The sequence below is a fragment of the Nerophis ophidion genome, linkage group LG29 (assembly GCF_033978795.1).
Source record: "Nerophis ophidion isolate RoL-2023_Sa linkage group LG29, RoL_Noph_v1.0, whole genome shotgun sequence".
NCBI lineage: Eukaryota > Metazoa > Chordata > Actinopteri > Syngnathiformes > Syngnathidae > Nerophis > Nerophis ophidion.
In genome coordinates this window covers 14,734,623-14,758,178 of record NC_084639.1, presented here as the reverse complement: position 1 = coordinate 14,758,178, position 23,556 = coordinate 14,734,623, and the positions used below count along the sequence as shown (strand labels likewise).

The window sequence follows — 23,556 nt, the reverse complement described above, 5'->3', positions numbered from 1 at the left end:
TACTAAAATTACGCAGCTTGTGTTTTATTACTGCAAACATTATAATTACTCTGCCGTATTGCAAATATTAAAATGACACTGCCTTGTTTATTATTGTTAATACTAAAATTACACACCATGTGTTTATCACTGCAAACATTATAATTACTCTGCCGTATTGCAAATATTAAAATGACACTGCCTTGTGTTTATTATTAATATTAACATTGCACTGCCATGTGTTAATATAAAAATGACACTGCCTTGTTTATTATTGTTAATACTAAAATTACACACCATGTGTTTATCACTGCAAACATTATAATTACTCTGCCGTATTGCAAATATCAAAATGACACTGCCTTGTGTTTATTATTAATATTAACATTACACTGCCATGTGTTAATATAAAAATGACACTGCCTTGTGTTTATTATTGTTAATACTAAAATTACGCGGCTTGTGTAAATTACTGCAAACATTATAATTACTCTGCCATATTGCAAATATTAAAATTACACTATTAAAATGACACTGCCTTGTGTTTAATATTGCAAATGTTAAAATTCCATCCATTTTCTACCGCTTATTCCCTTTTGGGGTCGCGGGGGGCGCTGGCGCCTATCTCAGCTACAATCGGGCGGAAGGAGGGGTACACCTTGGACAAGTCGCCACCTCATCGCAGGGCCATGCAAATGTTCAAATGACACTGGCTTATTACTGCAAATATTAAAATGACACTGCCATGTGTTAATATTAAAATGACACTGCTTTGTGTTTAATATTGCAAATGTTCAAATGACACTGGCTTATTACTGCAAATATTAAAATGACACTGCCATGTGTTGTTATTAAAATGACACTGCTTTGTATTATTGCAAATATTAAAATTGCTCTGCCTTGTGTTTATTGAAAATATAAAAATTACACTGCCATGTAGGGCAGCACGGTGGTTGAGGGGTTAGTGCATGTGCCTCTCAATATAAAGGTCCTGAGTAGTCCTGGGTACAATCCCGGGCTCGGGATCTTTCTGTGTGAAGTTTGCATGTTCTCCGGGTACTCCGGCTTCCTCCCACCTCCAAAGACATGCACCTGGGGATATGTTGATTGGCAACACTAAATTGGCCCTAGTGTGTGAATGTGAGTGTGAATGTTGTCTGTCTATCTGTCAGAGGTGGGTAGTAACTCGCTACATTTACTCCGTTACATCTACTTGAGTAACTTTTGGGATAAATTGTACTTCTAAGAGTAGTTTTTATGCAACATACTTTTACTTTTACCTGAGTATATTTATAGAGAAGAAACGCTACTTGTACTCCGCTCCATTTATCTACATTCAGCTCGCTACTCGTTACTTTTTATATCGATCTATTAATGTTTGTTTTGGTTTTTCAAAGTAGAATCTACGCATGCCTGTGTTTCACCAGTCACATGCAGTCACTGGTGACGTTGGACCAATCAAATAGAGCCAGGTGGTCACATGACCCAACTTAAAGACGTTGGAAAACGTATTGGGGTGTTACCATTTAGTGGTCAATTGTACGGAATATGTACTGTACTGTGCAATCTAGTAATAAAAGTTTCAATCAATCAATCAAAAGTGTAAAGGAAAAAAGACACTTTTTATTTCAACCGTACTTCCTGTCAAAAGCCTAAAGACTGATCGCACAATTCCTGTTTTCACAATAAAAGTGCCGCTCCATCGCGCCTGTGCTAACAAAATAAGAGTCTCCGAAAGCCAGCGCAAACAAGCTAGCAAGCCACGGAGTTTGCCGCCAATGTATTTTAGTGCAAAACTAAAGCCAAGTGTATAAAAACGAATATGGAAGCTGGACAAATAAGATGCCAAAAACCAATGACTTTTATGTGTTATTAGACAGAAAAGAGGACATTTTTTTCTCCTCCATTTGAAAACGTGTATGTTATCAGCACTATACTGTCTGATTCCAATCAATGCAAGTCATCACAATCAGGTAATACGCCAACTTATATTCTTGTCTTCATGAAAGATAGGAATCTATATGTTAAACATGCATGTATATTCATTAAAACACCTTTAACATGTGAACAAAAACGGAAAAATAAATAAATATTTGGTGACTACTCCTTACTTCTACTTGAGTGATAAATCTCTAAAGTAACTGTACTCTTACTTGAGTACAATTTCTGGCTACTCTACCCACCTCTGCTATCAGTGTTGGCCCTGCGATGAGGTGGCGACTTGTCCAGGGTGTACGGCGCCTTCCGCCCAAATGCAGCTGATATAGGCTCCAGCGACCCCGAACAGGACAAGTGGTAGAAAATGGATGGATGGACATTGCCATGTGTTTATCATTAATATTAACATTGCACTTCCTTGTGTTTATTATTGCAAATGTTAAAATTACTCTGCCTTATTGCAAATATTAAAATGACACTGCCATGTTTTAATATTAAAATTACACTGAATTATACTTAGGGGTATCGGACTGTCTGATTGTGGCGATCCGCTCCCTGTACAATTAGTGCCAGAGCTTGGTCCGCATCACCAAGGCTTTCCTTTGTCACCGATTCTGTTCATAACTTTTATGGACAGAATTTCTAGGCGCAGTCAAGGTGTTGAGGGGATGTGGTTTGGTGGCTGAAGGATTAGGTCTCTGCTTTTTGTAGATGATGTGGTCCTGATGGCTTCCTCTGGCCACGATCTTCAGCTCTCACTGGATCGGTTCGCAGCCGAGTGTGAAGTGGCTGGTTGCATCAGCTCCACTACTTTAATGTCTTTCATGTCCTTTGTGTTCTTTGATGTTTGACCTTTCCATCCTACACACATGTAAGAGGGATGTGTACTATAGCTATGTGTTGTTGTATTGTTTTTTTCCCTTGGCCTCAGTCTGGACCCCCTCTCCAGGGGCCCAGGCTTCATCCATCCATCCATTTCCTACCGCTTATTCCCTTTCGGGGTCGCGAGGGGCGCTGGCGCCTATCTCAGCTACAATCGGGCGGAAGGCGGGGTACACCCTGGACAAGTCGCCACCTCATTGCAGGGCCAACACAGACAACATTCACACTCACATTCACACACTAGGGCCAATTTAGTGTTGCCAATCAACCTATCCCCAGGTGCATGTCTTTGGAAGTGGGAGGAAGCCGGGAGTACCCGGAGGGAACCCACACATTCACGGGGAGAACATGCAAACTCCACACAGAAAGGTCCCGAGCCTGGATTTGAACCCAGGACTGCAGGACCTTCGTATTGTGAGGCAGACGCACTAACCCCTCCCCCACCGTGAAGTCCCGCCCAGGTTTAGACCGATTATTTTATTTTATTTTAATCTTCTATTTTTTTCTCCCATTCCCCCCAGTTGTTTACCTGTATCTCACCTTTTTTGTAAGAGGCGCTGGAAGCCGGCAAACCCGTCAGCGATCCTGTTCTGTCTCCCTGTAATGTTTGTCTGCTCTTGAATGGGATTGTGCTGAAATTTTAAATTTTCCTGAAGGAATAAATAAAGTACTATCTAATCGAGGGGTCACCAACATTTTTGAAAGCAAGAGCTACTTCTTGGGTACTGATTAATGCGAAGGGCTACCAGTTTGATACACACTTAAATAAATAGCCAGAAATAGCCAATTTGCTCAATTTACCTTTAATAAATAAATCTATATATATATAAAAAATGGGTATTTCTGTCTGTCATTCCGTCGTACATTTTTTTCCCTTTTACGGAAGGTTTTTTGTAGAGAATAAATGATGAAAAAAACACTTAATTGAACGGTTTAAAAGAGGAGAAAACAGGAAAAAAATTAAAATTTTATTTTGAAACATAGTTTATCTTCAATTTCGACTCTTTAAAATTCTAAATTCAACCGGGAAAAAAAAGTAATGGAAAAACTAGCTAATTCGAATCTTTTTGAAAAAAAAAATTAATAATAATAATAATAATTTATGGAACATTAGTCATTTTTCCTGATTAAGATTAATTTTAGAATTTTGATGACATGTTTTAAATAGGTTAAAATCTGATCTGCACTTTGTTAGAATATATAACAAAATGGACCAAGCTATATTTCTAACAAAGACAAATGATTATTTCTTCTAGATTTTCCAGAACAAAACTTTGAAAAAGAAATTCAAAAGACTTTGAAATAAGATTTAAATCTGATTCTACAGATTTTCTAGGTTTGACAGAATATTTTATTTTTATTTTAATCATAAGTTTGAAGAAATATTTCACAAATATTCTTCGTCGAAAAAACAGAAGCTAAAATGAAGAATTAAATTAAAATGTATTTATTATTCTTTACAATCAAAAAAAAAAATTACTTGAACATTGATTTAAATTGTCAGGAAAGAAGAGGAAGGAATTTAAAAGGTAAAAAGGTATATGTGTTTAAAAATCCTAAAATAATTTATAAGGTTGTATTTCTACTCTAAAATTGACTTTCTGAAAGTTATAATAAGCAAAATAAAAACAATAAATGAATCCATTTAAACAAGTGAAGACCAAGTCTTTAAAATATTTTCTTGGATTTTCAAATTCTATTTGAGTTTTGTGTCTCTTGGAATTAAAAATGTCGAGAAAAGCGAGACCACCTTCTAGTAAATAAATAAAATGTAAAAAATAGAGGCAGCTCACTGGTAAGTGCTGCTATTTGAGCTATTTTTAGAACAGGCCAGCGGGCTACTCATCTGGTCCTTACGGGCTACCTGGTGCCCGCGGGCACCGCGTTGGTGACCCCTGATCCAATCTATCTAATCTAATCTAGTTTATTAACATGTTATTATCCATGACCAGACCCCCCAAAATGTCAAAATTTCCCCAAACTTGTTCCAATCGTGTGTGCTGCAAATTGCATTCACCTAATATAGTTTTATAACGTTTTATATTTATTAACTAGTAATGAACGTGTTATCATTCATAATAGCCACTCAACTATGTCAAAATCTCCCATTCGTTTGTGCTGCAAAACGTTTTGTTTATTGTAGTTTGTCAGTTATTACCGTGTTATTATTCATAAGCAACCCCTTAGAGGCCTACTGAAACCCACTACTACCGACCACGCAGTCTGATAGTTTATATATCAATGATGAAATATTAACATTGCAACACATGCCAATACAGCCTTTTTAGTTTACTAAATTGCAATTTTAAATTACCTGCTGAGTTTTTTGTTGAAAACGTCGCAGAATGATGATGCATGTTTGTGACATTTCGGGTTGTAGCGGACACATTAGTCCAGCACCACTTACGGCTAAAAGTCGTCTCTTTTCATCGCATAATTACACAGTAATTTGGACATCTGTGTTGCTGAATCTTTTGCAATTTGTTCAATTAATAATGGAGAATATAAAGAAGAATGCTGTTGGTGGAAAGCGGTGGATTGCAGCTGTCTTTAGCAACGAGATACAGCCGGTGTTTCTTTGTTTGTTGTGAAGCTTTAACACAGAGTTGTCAAGCGAACATGTTTCTCTACGTCAACCAGCATGTTTTTGGATGGGAAAATTGTGATATATATATCTTACCGGAGACATCAGTGGATTATTCGTCCTCCTGCAGTAGCTGTCAAAAAAGGCAGCTGTGATCTTGGCTCCTCGGCTTCTCTCTGAGACACTGGCGTGTTCACCGCAGCCATCAGACCTCGAGGTATGTCTTTACAATCTCACTAAAACACTATTAAAACAATAAGCAGATAAGGGATCTTCCAGAATTATCCTGGTAAACGTGTCTATTTACATCTGAAACGCTCACACTGCCGCCGCCCGGAGCCGTCACTTTTTTTTTTTTTTTTTTCTGGTCCTTCACTATCAATATCCTCATTCACAAATCGTTCATCCTTGCTCAAATTAATGGGGAAATTGTCGCTTTCTCGGTCCAAATTGCTCTTACTGCTGGTGGCCCACATTATAAACAATGTGAGGGTATGAGGAGCTCTCACACCCGTGACGTCACGCGCACATACTTCCGATAAAGGCAAGGCTTTTCTATTAGCGTCTAAAAGTTGCAAACTTTATCGTGGATGTTCTCTACTAAATCCTTTCAGCAAAAATATGGTAATATGGCGAAATGATCAAGTATGACACATAGAATGGACCTGCTATCCCCGTTTAAATAAGAAAATCTCATTTCGGTTGGCTTTTAGCATCAAAACTGTAAAAGACAAAACAAAAGTGATGAATATGTTTGAGCCACAACGACCTCTAGCGGTGACCCGAGTACTGCAGGCCCGTGTGTGGAATTTTTCGCCTGTCTATTTTCATCGTGCGTGCAGCAGTTGTTTGCGTCACTTCAAACTTTCCACGTGACAACAGCTGCTTTTTTCCCCCTCGCCATGATGTCATCCACGCAACCAACTGTAAAAACAAAAACAAAAAAAAACAGCAAACACCCACTTAAAATCTGCACACTGCTGACTGTAATGACGCTGTGCCGCCGCTGGGGGCGGAATTCAACTCGTGCTTTCACGTGGTGTTAATGTTTTTTTGTTTTTTTTGCCGCTAGCAGTCATTTAAAAGAAGAAAGCATTTTTTAACTGAGGTCTTGTCTGTTCCACTCTTTATTTTCATGGATTAAAGGAGCGCACCCGGATGTGCAGACACTTTTCTACTTTTGTCGGCATGATGCTGGATTTTTGAATTACAAACCAGCCTCGCTACTGCGCATGTCCGTGTGTGAACCACTGATGCATTTAACGATAGTGGGGAAGTATATTTAACGTATCCTGCACAGTGATTTATTTATTTATTTATTAGTTTATGCCCTAAATTGTGTCAAATTACAGAAATGTCCTGATTTTAGTGAATTATTTATGTAAACACGTTTAAGTTAGAGTCAAATCAACGGCGTAACGTTTTTCTTCAGTAGTTTCCAAACCTCGGAAGTTCCCCAGTGGTCCGGAAGCTGAAGTTCACAAAGTGTCTTTGAACGCCTCAGCGGCTCGAGCCGGGCGGGCTGTTTGTTGAGGAACTTTTGTGGCGATTGTTTGATGCTTGGCAACTTTTCAGGCGGGGAGGTTGAAGAAAAACAAAGACGACGCGGGACTAGAAAGGCGTCGAGCGCAGCCTGAGAAGAGCGGCTTCACGGCGGAAGTGAAGGCATGGGCTGCGGCCAAAGCAAGGTGAGCCCGCCCGACGGCGACCGCAGCACCGAGGCCGAAGACCCACCGGCCTGGTGCCTTGCGACCTGCCCACACACTCTACTATATTATAAACATACACACTACATTATTTTGCACTAAACACACACACATTACATTATTTTGCACTAAACATACACACTCTACATTAATATAAACATACACAATACATTATTTTGCATTAAACATACAAGCTCTACATTAATATAAACTTACACACTACATTATTTTGCACTAAACACACACACTGTACATTAATATAAACATACACACTACATTATTTTGCACTAAACATACACACTACATTAATATAAACATACACTACATTATTTTGCAATAAACATACACACTCTACAATAATAATAACTTACACACTATATTATTTTGCACTAAACACACACACTACATTAATATAAACATACACACTACATTATTTTGCACTAAACACACACACTACATTAATATAAACATACACTACATTATTTTGCACTAAACACACACACATTACATTAATTTGCACGAAACATACACACTACATTATTTTGCACTAAACATACACACTCTACTATATTATAAACATACACACTACATTATTTTGCACTAAAAATACGCACTCTACTATATTATAAACATACACACTACATTATTTTGCACTAAACATACACACTCTACATTAATATAAACTTACACAATACATTATTTTGCACTAAACATACACACTACATTAATATAAACATACACACTATATTATTTTGCACTAAACACACACACTACATTAATATAAACATACACTACATTATTTTGCACTAAACATACACACTCTACATTAATATAAACTTACACACTATATTATTTTGCACTAAACACACACACTACATTAATATAAACATACACACTACATTATTTTGCACTAAACACACACACTACATCAATATAAACATACTCTACATTAATTTGCACTAAACATACACACTACATTATTTTGCACTAAACATACACACTACTATATTATAAACATACACACTACATTATGTTGCACTAAACATACACACTCTACATTAATATAAACATACACATTACATTATTTTGCACTAAACACACACACTGTACATTAATATAAACATACACACTACATTATTTTGCACTAAACATACACACTACTATATTATAAACATACACACTACATTATTTTGCACTAAACACACACACTACATCAATATAAACATACTCTACATTATTTTGCACTAAACATACACACTCTACATTAATATAAACTTACACACTATATTATTTTGCACTAAACACACACACTACATTAATATAAACATACACACTACATTATTTTGCACTAAACACACACACTACATCAATATAAACATACTCTACATTAATTTGCACTAAACATACACACTACATTATTTTGCACTAAACATACACACTACTATATTATAAACATACACACTACATTATGTTGCACTAAACATACACACTCTACATTAATATAAACATACACATTCTATTATTTTGCACTAAACACACACACTGTACATTAATATAAACATACACACTACATTATTTTGCACTAAACACACACACTACATTAATATAAACATACACTACATTATTTTGCACTAAACACACACACTCTACATTAATATAAACATACACACTACATTATTTTGCACTAAACATACACACTCTACATTAATATAAACATACACACACTACATTATTTTGCACTAAACATACACACTCTACATTAATATAAACATACACACTACATTATTTTGCACTAAACACAAACACTACATTAATACAAACATACACACTACATTATTTTGCACTAAACGTACACACTCTACATTAATAGACCATCCCCACTACATTATTTTGCACTAAACACACACATTCTACATTAATATAAACATACACACTACATTATTTTGCACTAAACATAACACTCTACATTAATATAAACATACACACACTAAATTATTTTGCACTAAAAATACACTACATTGTTTTGCACTAAACATACACACACAACTATTATTTTACACTAAACACACTCTACATCATTTTGCACTAAACACATACAATACCTTATTTTACACTAAACACACAACACTAACACACATACAATTATTATTTTGCATAAAACACACCACATTATTATGCACTAAACATCCAATATATTTTACACTAAACACATTCAATACATTATTAAACACACATTCATTACTTTACACTAAACACACTACATTATTTTGCATGAAACACTACATTATTTTTGCAATAATCACTACATTATTTTGCACTAAACACATTCAATACATTATGTTACACTATACACACATACATTACACTAAACACACACAGTTATTATTTTGCATTAAATCAGACTCAGAATCAGACATACTTTATTAATCTCCGAGAGGAAATTAAAATTTTCAGCACAATCTCATTCAAGATCAGACAAACATTACAGGGGTTTGCCAACTTCCGGCGCCCTTTACAAAAAAGGTTAGATACAGGTAAACAACTGGGGTGGTGGAATCGGAGAAAAAAAATCAAAGATTAAAATACTAATAAAATTTAAAAATCGGTCTAAGCCTGGGCCCCTAGAGTGGGGGTCCAGACTTAGGCCATGGGAAAAAAACAACTCATAGCCATAGGACACATGTAAGAGGGAAACATCAAAGAACACAAAGGACATGAAAGACATTAAAGTAGCGGAGCTGATGGAACCAGCCACTTCTACACACAGATATGAATAAAAAGTAAAAGAAAAAAATACATTGTGGTGGCCTACACACTACATTATTTTACACTAAACGCTACAATATATTTTACACTAAACACATTCAATACATTGTTTTACACTAAACACAAATTCATTACTTCACTCTAAACACAAGCAATTATTACTTTCCATGAAACACACTGCAGTATTTTACACTAAACTCAATTATTTTGCACTAAACACATAACACATTTTACACTAAACACACATGCATTACTTTATACTAAACATACACAATTATTATTTAGCATGAAACACACAAAATTATTTTACACTAAACACTACAATATTTTGCACTTAACACATACAATATATTTTACACTAAACACATTCAATACATTATGTTATACTAAACACACACAGTTATTATTTTGCATTAAACACACAACATTATTTTACACTTAACACACACATTATTTTACACTAAAAACTCACCGATATTTTTTATACCAAACCCTCACACTACATTAATTTACACTCAACACACACATTATTTTACGCTAAACACACACCCTTATATTTTATACTAAACACACACACTACATTATTTTACACTTAACACTCACGTTATTTTACACTAAACACACTACATTATTTTACACTAAACACTCCCGGAAAGTTATTTTACACTAAACACCCACACATTATTTTCACTAAACACACAAACTACATTATTTTACTTTAAACACACACTACATTATTTTACACTCAGAACACACTCCATTAGTTTACACTTAACACTCACAGTATGTTATTTTACACTAAACACTCACACATTACATTATTTTACACTACACTTAACACTCACACTGCATTATTTTACACTAAACACACACCATTATATTTTATACTAAACACTCATACTAAATTATTTTACACTAAACACACTGCATTATTTTACACTAAAGGCCTACTGAAATTAGATTTTCTTATTTAAACAGGGATAGCAGGTCCATTCTATGTGTCATACTTGATCATTTCGCGATATTGCCACATTTTTGCTGAGAGGATTTAGTAGAGAACATCGACGATAAAGTTCGCAACTTTTGGTCGCTAATAAAAAAGCCTTGTCTGTACCAGAAGTAGCAGACGATGTGCGCGTGACGTCACGGGTTGTAGGGCTCCTCATATCCTCATATTGTTTATAATCACAGCCACCACCAGCTAGAGCGATTCGGACCGAGAAAGCGACGATTTCCCCATTAAGTTGAGCGAGGATGAAATATTCGTGGATGAGGAAAGTTAGAGTGAAGTACTAGAAAAAGAAAGGCGACTGCAGTGGGAGCGATTCAGATGTTATTAGAAACATTTACTAGGATCATTCTGGAAAATCCCTTAACTGCTTATTGTGTTACTAGTGTTTTAGTGACTTTCATACCTGAAAGTAAGAGGGGTGTGGTGACCGCCAGTGTCTCTGATGGAAGCCATGGAGGAGCCATGAAAGTCACAGCTGCCTCTTTAACAGCTGCAGGAGGACGCAAGCTCCGTTCATGTCTCCGGAAAGAGCTGACTTATTACCACAATTTTCTCACCGAAACCTGCCGGTTGACATGTGGTAGAAAAACATGTTCGCTTGACCGCTCTGTTCCACATTAAAGCTTCACAACAAACAAAGAAACACCGGCTGTGTTTCAGTTGCTAAAGACAGCTGCAATCCACCGCTTTCCACCAACAGCATTCTTCTTTGACGTCTCCAATATTAATTGAACAAATTGCGAAAGATTCAGCAACACAAATGTCCAAAATACTGTGTAATTATGCGATTAAAGTAGACGACTTTTAGCCGTGAGTGGTGCTGGGATAAAATGTCCGCTCCAACCAATAACGTCACAAGCACGCGTCAACATAAGCGTCATCATTCCGCGACGTTTTCAACAGGATACCTCGCGGGAAATTTAAAATTGCAATGTAGTAAACTAAAAAGGCCGTATTGACATGTGTTGCAATGTTAATATTTCATCATTGATATATAAACTATCAGACTGCGTGGTCGGTAGTAGTGGGTTTCAGTAGGCCTTTAAACACACACTACATTATTTTACACTAAATGTTCACAGTACGTTATTTTACACTGGACACACAAACTACATTATTTTAATTTAAACACACCACACTATTTTACACTCAGAACACACTGCATTATTTTACACTAAACACTCATAGTACGTTATTTTACACTAAACACTCACAGTAAGCTTTTTTACACCAAACACACACATTACATTATTTTATTCTCAGCACACACAACAGCATTTTACCCTCAACACTCACAGTATGTTATTTTACACTAAACACACACACACTAAACACAACTTTGTACCTTACACTAGTATACTAAATACATTCTTGGACAACCTTCATTGTACGCTGTACTACTATACTACACTAAACACAACATGGTTGTACACTGCACTACTATACTACACTTAACACATGTTTACACAACATCACCAGTGTAACACAACTACACTACACTATTACAGTGAACACTACAGTATCACTCTACGTTAAGTAAACACCACCCTTGTACACTTCATCGCTACAATTAACACTACACACATCACTATATTACTAGTACTACAGTAAATACCACACTAAACAGCACCGTTCTACAGGCAAACACTACACAGAACACAAATCTATTACTACAATAAACAAAAACACTACACACACTACGACCGTACTAGTTCTGCTGTAAATACCACACTAAACACCACCCTTTTACACTACAGTAAACACAACATAAACACACCATTACTGCAGTGAACATAAACACTACACACACCACTACATTACTAGTACTCCAGTAAATACCACACTAAACACCACCCTTCTACACTAGAGTACTACAAACACACCACTACATTACTCGTGCTATAGTAAACCCCATCCTTCTACACACGAGTAAACACTACACACAGACCACTACATTACTCGTACTACAGTAAAAAACACACTAAACACCACCCTTCTGCACTCAAGTAAACACTACACACATCACTACATTACTAGTACTCCAGTAAATACCACGCTAAACACCACCCTTCTACACTAGAGTAAACACTACACATACCACTTCATTACTAGTACTACAGTAAACATTACACACAGACATTACTCGTACTACAGTAAAAAACACACTAAACACCACCCTTCTGCACTAGTACTACACTAAATACCACACTAAACACCACCTTTCTACACTAGATTAAACACTACAAACACACCACTACATTACTAACACTACTGTAAACACCACCCTTCTACACACGATTAAACACTACAAACACACCACTACATTACTAGTACTACAGTAAACACCATCCTTCTACACACGAGTAAACACTACACACAGACCACTACATTACTCTTACTACAGTAAAAAACACACTAAACACCACCCTTCTGCACTCAAGTAAACACCACACACACCACTACATAACTAGTACTCCAGTAAATACCACACTAAACACCACCCTTCTACACTAGAGTAAACACTGCACACACCACTTCATTACTAGTACTACAGTAAACACTACACACAGACATTTCTCGTACTACAGTAAAAAACACACTAAACACCACCCTTCTGCACTAATACTACAGTAAATACCACACTAAACACCACCCTTCTACACTAGAGTAAACACTACACACACCACTACATTAAACGTACCACAGTAAATACCACACTAAACACCACCCTTATACACTAGAGTAAACACTGCACACACCACTACATTACTAGTACTACAGTAAATACCACACCAAACACCACCCTTCCACATTACAGTAAACACTACACACACACACCACTACATTACTAGTACTAAAGTAAATATTACACTAAACACCACCCTTTTACACTAGAGTAAACACTACACACACCACTACATTACTAGTACTACAGTAAATACCACACCAAACACCACCCTTCCACATTACAGTAAACACTACACACACACACACCACTACCTTAGTAGTACTACAGTAAATACCACACTAAACACCACCCTTCTGCACTCAAGTAAACACTACACACACCACTACATTACTAGTACAACAGAAAATGCCACACTAAACGCCACTCTTCCGCACTCAAGTAAACACTACACACACACCACTACATTACTAGTACTACAGTAAACACCACACCAAACACCACCCTTCCACATTACAGTAAACACTACACACACACACACCACTACCTTACTAGTACTACAGTAAATACCACACTAAATGCCACCCTTCCACACTAGAGTAAACACTACACACACCACTACATTACTAGTACTATAGTAAACACCACCCTTCTACACACGAGTAAACACTACAAACACACCACTACATTACTAGTACTACAGTAAACACCATCCTTCTACACACGAGTAAACACTACACACAGACATTACTCGTACTACAGTAAATACCACAATAAACACCACCCTTCTACACTAAACACTACACACACCACTACATTACTAGTACTACATTAAATACCACACTTAACACCACTCTTGTACACTAGAGTAAATACTACACACACCACTACATTACTAGTACTACAGTAAATACCACACCAAACATCACCCTTCCACATTACAGTAAACACTACACACACACCACTACATTAGTAGTACTACAGTAAATATTACACAAAACACCACCCTTCTGCACTCTAGTAAACACTACACACACCACTACATTAGTAGTACTACAGTAAATACCACACCAAACATCACCCTTCCACATTACAGTAAACACTACACACACACACCACTACATTAGTAGTACTACAGTAAATATTACACGAAACACCACCCTTCTGCACTCTAGTAAACACTACACACACCACTACATTACTAGTACTACAGTAAATATTACACGAAACACCACCTCTCTGCACTCTAGTAAACACTACACACACCACTACATTACTAGTACTTGTGTAAATACCTCATTAAACGCCACCCTTCCACACTAGAGTAAACACTACACACACCACTACATTACTAGTACTGGAGTAAATACCACACTAAACACCACCCTTCTGCACTCAAGTAAACACTACATACACCACTACATTACTCTTACTACAGTAAATACCACACAAAATGCCACTCTTCTACACTAGAGTAAACACTACACACACCACTACATTAAACGTACCACAGTAAATACCACACTAAACACCACCCTTATACACTAGAGTAAACACTGCACACACCACTACATTACTAGTACTACAGTAAATACCACACCAAACACCACCCTTCCACATTACAGTAAACACTACACACACACACCACTACATTACTAGTACTAAAGTAAATATTACACTAAACACCACCCTTTTACACTAGAGTAAACACTACACACACCACTACATTACTAGTACTACAGTAAATACCACACCAAACACCACCCTTCCACATTACAGTAAACACTACACACACACACACCACTACCTTAGTAGTACTACAGTAAATACCACACTAAACACCACCCTTCTGCACTCAAGTAAACACTACACACACCACTACATTACTAGTACAACAGAAAATGCCACACTAAACGCCACTCTTCCGCACTCAAGTAAACACTACACACACACCACTACATTACTAGTACTACAGTAAACACCACACCAAACACCACCCTTCCACATTACAGTAAACACTACACACACACACACCACTACCTTACTAGTACTACAGTAAATACCACACTAAATGCCACCCTTCCACACTAGAGTAAACACTACACACACCACTACATTACTAGTACTATAGTAAACACCACCCTTCTACACACGAGTAAACACTACAAACACACCACTACATTACTAGTACTACAGTAAACACCATCCTTCTACACACGAGTAAACACTACACACAGACATTACTCGTACTACAGTAAATACCACAATAAACACCACCCTTCTACACTAAACACTACACACACCACTACATTACTAGTACTACATTAAATACCACACTTAACACCACTCTTGTACACTAGAGTAAATACTACACACACCACTACATTACTAGTACTACAGTAAATACCACACCAAACATCACCCTTCCACATTACAGTAAACACTACACACACACCACTACATTAGTAGTACTACAGTAAATATTACACAAAACACCACCCTTCTGCACTCTAGTAAACACTACACACACCACTACATTAGTAGTACTACAGTAAATACCACACCAAACATCACCCTTCCACATTACAGTAAACACTACACACACACACCACTACATTAGTAGTACTACAGTAAATATTACACGAAACACCACCCTTCTGCACTCTAGTAAACACTACACACACCACTACATTACTAGTACTACAGTAAATATTACACGAAACACCACCTCTCTGCACTCTAGTAAACACTACACACACCACTACATTACTAGTACTTGTGTAAATACCTCATTAAACGCCACCCTTCCACACTAGAGTAAACACTACACACACCACTACATTACTAGTACTGGAGTAAATACCACACTAAACACCACCCTTCTGCACTCAAGTAAACACTACATACACCACTACATTACTCTTACTACAGTAAATACCACACAAAATGCCACTCTTCTGCACTCAAGTAAACACTACACTCACCACTACATTACTTGTACTACAGTAAATACCTCATTAAACGCCACCCTTCCACACTAGAGTAAACACTACACACACCACTACATTACTAGTACTTGTGTAAATACCACACTAAACACCACCCTTCTGCACTCAAGTAAACACTACACACACCACTACATTACTCTTACTACAGTAAATACCACACTAAATGCCACTCTTCTGCACTCAAGTAAACACTACACACACCACTACATTACTTGTACTACAGTAAATACCTCATTAAACGCCACCCTTCCACACTAGAGTAAACACTACACACACCACTACATTACTAGTACTGGAGTAAATACCACACTAAACACCACCCTTCCACACTAGAGTAAACACTACACACACCACTACATTACTAGTACTGGAGTAAATACCACACGAAACACCACCCTTCTGCACTCTAGTAAACACTACACACACCACTGCATTAGTAGTACTACAGTAAATATTACACGAAACACCACCCTTCTACACTACAGTAAACCCTACACACACCACTACATTACTAGTACCTCCGTAAATACCACACTTAACACCACCCTTCTACACTAGAGTCAACACTACACACATCACTAAATTACTAGTACTCCAGTAAATACCACACTAAACACCACCCTTCTACACTAGAGTAAACACTACACACACCACTGCATTACTACTACTACAGTAAGCCCTACACACACCACTACATTACTTGTACTACAGTAAATATTACACTAAACACCACCCTTTCACACTAGGGTAAACACTACACACACCACTATATTTCTAGTACTATAGTAAATACACTAAACACCACCTTTCTACACTAGAGTGAAGACTACACACACCACTACATTACTAGTACTGCAGTATATACCATACTCAACACCACTTTTTTACACTACAATAAACACTACACACACACCACTACATTACTAGTACTAGAGTAAATACACTAAACACCACCTTTCTACACTAGAGTGAACACTACACACACCACTACATTACTAGTACGACAGTAAATACCACACTTAACACCACCTTTCACACTAGAGTAAATACTACACACACCACTACAAAACTAATACTGCAGTAAATACCACACTAAACACCACCCTTCTACACTAGAGTAAACACTATACACACCACTACATTACTAGTACTGCATTAAATACAATACTCAAGACCACCCTTCTACACTACAGTAAACACTACACACACCACTACATTACTAGTACTGCAGTAAATACCACATTAAGCCCCACCCTTCTACACGAGAGTAAACACTACACACGCCACTACATTACTAGTACTACAGTAAATACCACACTAAACACTACCCATCTACTCTAGAGTAAACACTATACACACCACTACAAAACTAATGCTGCAGTAATTAGCACACTTAACACCACCCTTCTACACTAGAGTAAACACTACACACACACCACTACATTACTAGTACTGCAGTAAATACCACACTAAACACCACCCATCCACACTAGAGTAAACACTACACTTAACGCAAAAGCATTACTACTGTAAACAGAAATACTACACAGAAGGCTACATTACTCGTGCTACAATAAATACCACACTAAACACCAAGTACTATTGCACGGGTGTCAAACGAAAAATGACAATAAATTTTACGGTAAGATTTTGGTGAAATTACAGTAGTTTTTGCACTATAGTCATGGAAAAACAGTCATAGGTTTTACTGTAAAAAAATAAACGATGGCAGTTACAGTAACATGCTGTGAAGAACATCGCACATTTTACGGTAACATCAATCAATCAATCAATGTTTACTTATATAGCCCTAAATCACTAGGTGACTTTGGACACTCTTGCCCTACACTATACAACACAACTGCACTACATTGCAACAGTAAACACATTACACAACACATTACACTCACATTGCACAACACAAATTACATTACAATTATACTACTACACAACACAGATTACTTTAGACTTACACTATTACCTAACACAAATACTTTTACAATTGTACTACAAAACACAAATGACATTACACTTAAACTACTAAACATCACAAAGGACATTACACTTATACTACTACACAACACAATATACATTACACTCACTGCTACACAACAGAAAAAACATTGCACTTGTACTGCTGTATGACACATTACATTAGACTTAAACTACTATACAACACAAATTACACTTAGTTACACTACTACACAAAGCAAATTACATTACGCTTACACTACACCACAACACAAATTACATTACACTTACACCACTACACGACACAAAACACTTTACAATTCTAATACTAAACAACACAAATTACGGTACACTCACTGCTACACAACACAAATTACATTACACTTGTACTGCTGTATGACACATTACATTAGACTTGCACTACTACACAACACAAATTGCACTTGGCTACACTACTACACAACACAAATTACACTTAGTTCCACTACTACACAAAACAAATTACATTACACATACTACTACACAACACAAATTACATTTCACTTACACTACTACACAACACAAATTACACTTGCGCTATGACACAAGACAAATTACATTACACTTACACTACTACACAACGTAAATTGCATTACACTTACACTAACACACAACACACATTTCTTTACACTTTACATTTACACTACTACACAACAAAAATGACATTACACTTACACTTCTACTCAAAACAAATGACATTACACTACTACACAGCACAAATTACTATACACTTACACTACTACACAACACAAATTACATTACACTTATACTATTATACAACACAAATGACATTACACTACTACACAACACAAATTACTCTACACTTACACTACTACACAACACAAATTACATTACACTTATATTACTATACAACACAAATGACAATACACTACTACACAACATAAATTACTCTACACTTACACTACTACACAACCCAAATTACATTACACTTATACTATTATACAACACAAATGAGTCGTTTGTATTGTATACTAGTATAAGTGTAATGTTATATGTGTTGTGTAGTAGTGTAATGTCATTTGAAATGACATTACACTACTACACAACACAAATTACATTACACTTACACTACTACACAAAACAAATAATTCTACTACTACTACTACTATTACTAATGATAATAATGGATTAGATTCAGTGTTTCCCACAGGTCAGGCATCTATTTGTGGTGGTGTGGTCAGGGGGGTGGGGGGGAATGGGTGGCAGCGGCGGCGGTGATGACCAAGAAGAACGCAGAGTTGGAATATAATTACAACACTTTGTGTACATATTTATATATATATATATAATATGTAACTACAAGCTCCATTCACAGACTGAGTCCCATTGCTTTTATGAGCGGTCGAACGAGTCAAAAGCTAAAAAAATATATAAATTTTTTTAATTTTATTTGTGGCGGCCGTAATTCTTTCGTGGCGGGCCGCCACAAATAAATGAATGTGTGGGAAACCCTGAGATTTATATAGCACTTTTCTAGACACTCAAAGCGCTTCAAAGAGAAGTGAGGAGCCATCACATTCACACCTGGGGGTGGTAAGCTACATTAGTAGCCACAGCTTCCCTGGGGTAGACTGACGGAAGCGGGGCTGCCAGTTTGCACCTACGGCCGCTCCGACCACCGCCTATCATTCATCATTCATTCACCAGTGTGAGCGGCACTGGGGGCACATGTGAAGTGTCCTGCCCAAGGACACAACGGCAGCGATTTGGATAGAAATGTTTCTGGCACGGCCACTCTACTCAATACGCCATGCCGCCCACTTACACTACTATACAACACAAACAACATTATACTTATACTACTACACAAGAGAAATGACATTACACTTACACCACTACACAACACAAATGACATTACATTTACACAACACAAGTTACATTACATTACTACACAACAGAAATGACATTATACTACTACACCACACAAATTATATTACACTTTAACTACTACACAACACAAATAACATTTTACTTATACTACTACACAACAGAAATTACATTACACTTACACAACACAAGTTACATTACATTACTACACAACACACATGACATCACACTACTACACCACACAAATGACATTACACTTACACTACTACACAACACAAATAACATACTTATACTACTACACAACAGAAAGGACATTACACTTACACAAAACAAATGACATTACACTACTACACAACAAAAATGACAATACACCACTACACAACACAAATTACATAACATTTACACAACACAAATGATTATTACACTACTACACAACATTACATTACACTACTACACAACACAAAAGACATTACACTACGACACAACACAAATGACATTACACTACTACACAACACAAATGACATTACACTACGACACAACACAAATGACATTATACTACGACACAACACAAATGACATTACACTTGCATAATACAAATAACATTACACTACGACACAACACTAATGACATTACACTATGACACAACACAAATGACATTACACTACTACACAACACAAATTACATTACACTTACATAACACAAATGACATTACACTACTACACAACACAAATTACATTACACTTACATAACACAAATGACATTACACTAATACACAACACAAATGACATTACACTGCTACACAACACAAATGACATTACACTTACATAACACAAATAACATTACACTACAACACAACACAAATGACATTACACTACGACACAACACAAATGACATTACACTGCTACACAACACAAATGACATTACACTTACATAACACAAATAACATTACACTACTACACAACACAAATGACATTACACTACTACACGACACAAATTACATTACACTTACATAACACAAATAACATTACACTGCTACACAACACAAAAGACATTGCACTTACAGTACATAACCCAAATAACATTACACTACTACACAACACAAATTACATTACATTTACATAACACAAATAGCATTACACTGCTACACAACACAAATGACATTACACTTACATAACACAAATAACATTACACTACTACACAACACAAATGACATTACACTTACATAACACAAATGACATTACACTACTACACAACACATATGACAATACACCACTACACAACACAAATGACATAACATTTACACAACACAAATGAATATTACACTACTACACAACACATATGACAATACACCACTACACAACACAAATGACATAACATTTACACAACACAAATGAATATTACACTACGACACAACACAAAAGACATACTACGACACAACACAAATGACATTACACTTGCATAATACAAATAACATTACACTACGACACAACACTAATGACATTACACTACGACACAACACAAATGACATTACACTACTACACAACACAAATGACATTACACTACTACACAACACAAATGACATCACACTGCTACACAACACAAATGACATTACACTTACATAACACAAATAACATTACACTACTACACAACACAAATGACATTACACTACGACACTACACAAATAACATTACACTACTACACGACACAAATGACATTACACTTACATAACACAAATAACATTACACTGCTACACAACACAAAAGACATTACACTTACAGTACATAACCCAAATAACATTACACTACTACACAAAACAAATTACATTACATTTACATAACACAAATAGCATTACACTGCTACACAACACAAATGACATTACACTTACATAACACAAATAACATTACACTACTACACAACACAAATGACATTACACTGCTACACAACACAAATGACATTACACTTACATAACACAAATAACATTACACTACTACACAACACAAATGACTTTACACTACGACACAACACAAATTACATTACACTACGACACAACACAAATGACATTACACTACTACACAACACAAATTACATTACACTACTACACAACACAAATGACATTACACTACAACACAACACAAATGACATTACACTACTACACAACACAAAGGACATTACACTACAACACAACACAAATGACATTACACTACTACACAACACAGGTGACATTACACTTAGATAACACAAATAACATTACACTACTACACAACACAAATGACATTACACTACGACACAACACAAATGACATTACACTACTACACAACACAAATGACATTACACTACTACACAACACAGATGACATTACACTTACATAACACAAATAACATTACACTACTACACAACACAAATGACATTACACTACGACACAACACAGATGACATTACACTACTACAAAACACAAATGACATTACACTACTACACAACACAAATGACATTACACTACAACACAACACAAATGACATTACACTACTACACAACACAGATGACATTACACTTAGATAACACAAATAACATTACACTACTACACAACATAAATGACATTACACTACGACACAACACAAATGACATTACACTACTACACAACACAAATGACATTACACTACTACACAACACAGATGACATTACACTTACATAACACAAATAACATTACACTACTACACAACACAAATGACATTACACTACGACACAACACAGATGACATTACACTTACATAATACAAATAACATTACACTACCACACAACACAAATGACATTACACTACGACACAACACAGATGACATTAAACTACTACACTACAAAAATGACATTACACTACTACACAACACAAATGACATTACACTACGACACAACACAAATAACATTGCACTATTACACGACACAAATGAGCACAATGTATTGACAACAAGGTGTCAGTGAAAGTCACAGGCCAAGTTAGACTTGAGTCAACATGTGGTTCCAATCTGGTTCTAGTGTGAACGCCCTGGCTGACATCACTTTCTGGTATATTTACTAATGTGACACTTCTTTGCTTTTTTTAATTCGGACTTCCGTCATCTGGTGAATGTTTGCTTTCCCGTCAGCGT

The 23,556-nt window shown here is 36.3% G+C and overlaps 1 protein-coding gene across 2 annotated transcripts in view; it reads left to right on the top strand.

The window, feature by feature from the left end:
* Nucleotides 1-6,641: 6,641 nt before the first annotated feature.
* Nucleotides 6,642-23,556, top strand: part of ccdc69 (coiled-coil domain containing 69) — a 41,283-nt gene continuing 24,368 nt past the window's right edge. Inside the window, exon 1 of one of the 2 annotated variants that reach the window (XM_061891615.1) lies at nucleotides 6,642-7,071. In XM_061891615.1, coding sequence (XP_061747599.1) covers nucleotides 7,051-7,071 — 21 coding nt within the window. In that variant the 5' untranslated portion in view covers nucleotides 6,642-7,050. The remainder of the gene's footprint in view (nucleotides 7,072-23,556) is intronic. The other variant, XM_061891614.1, reaches the window with a different exon arrangement.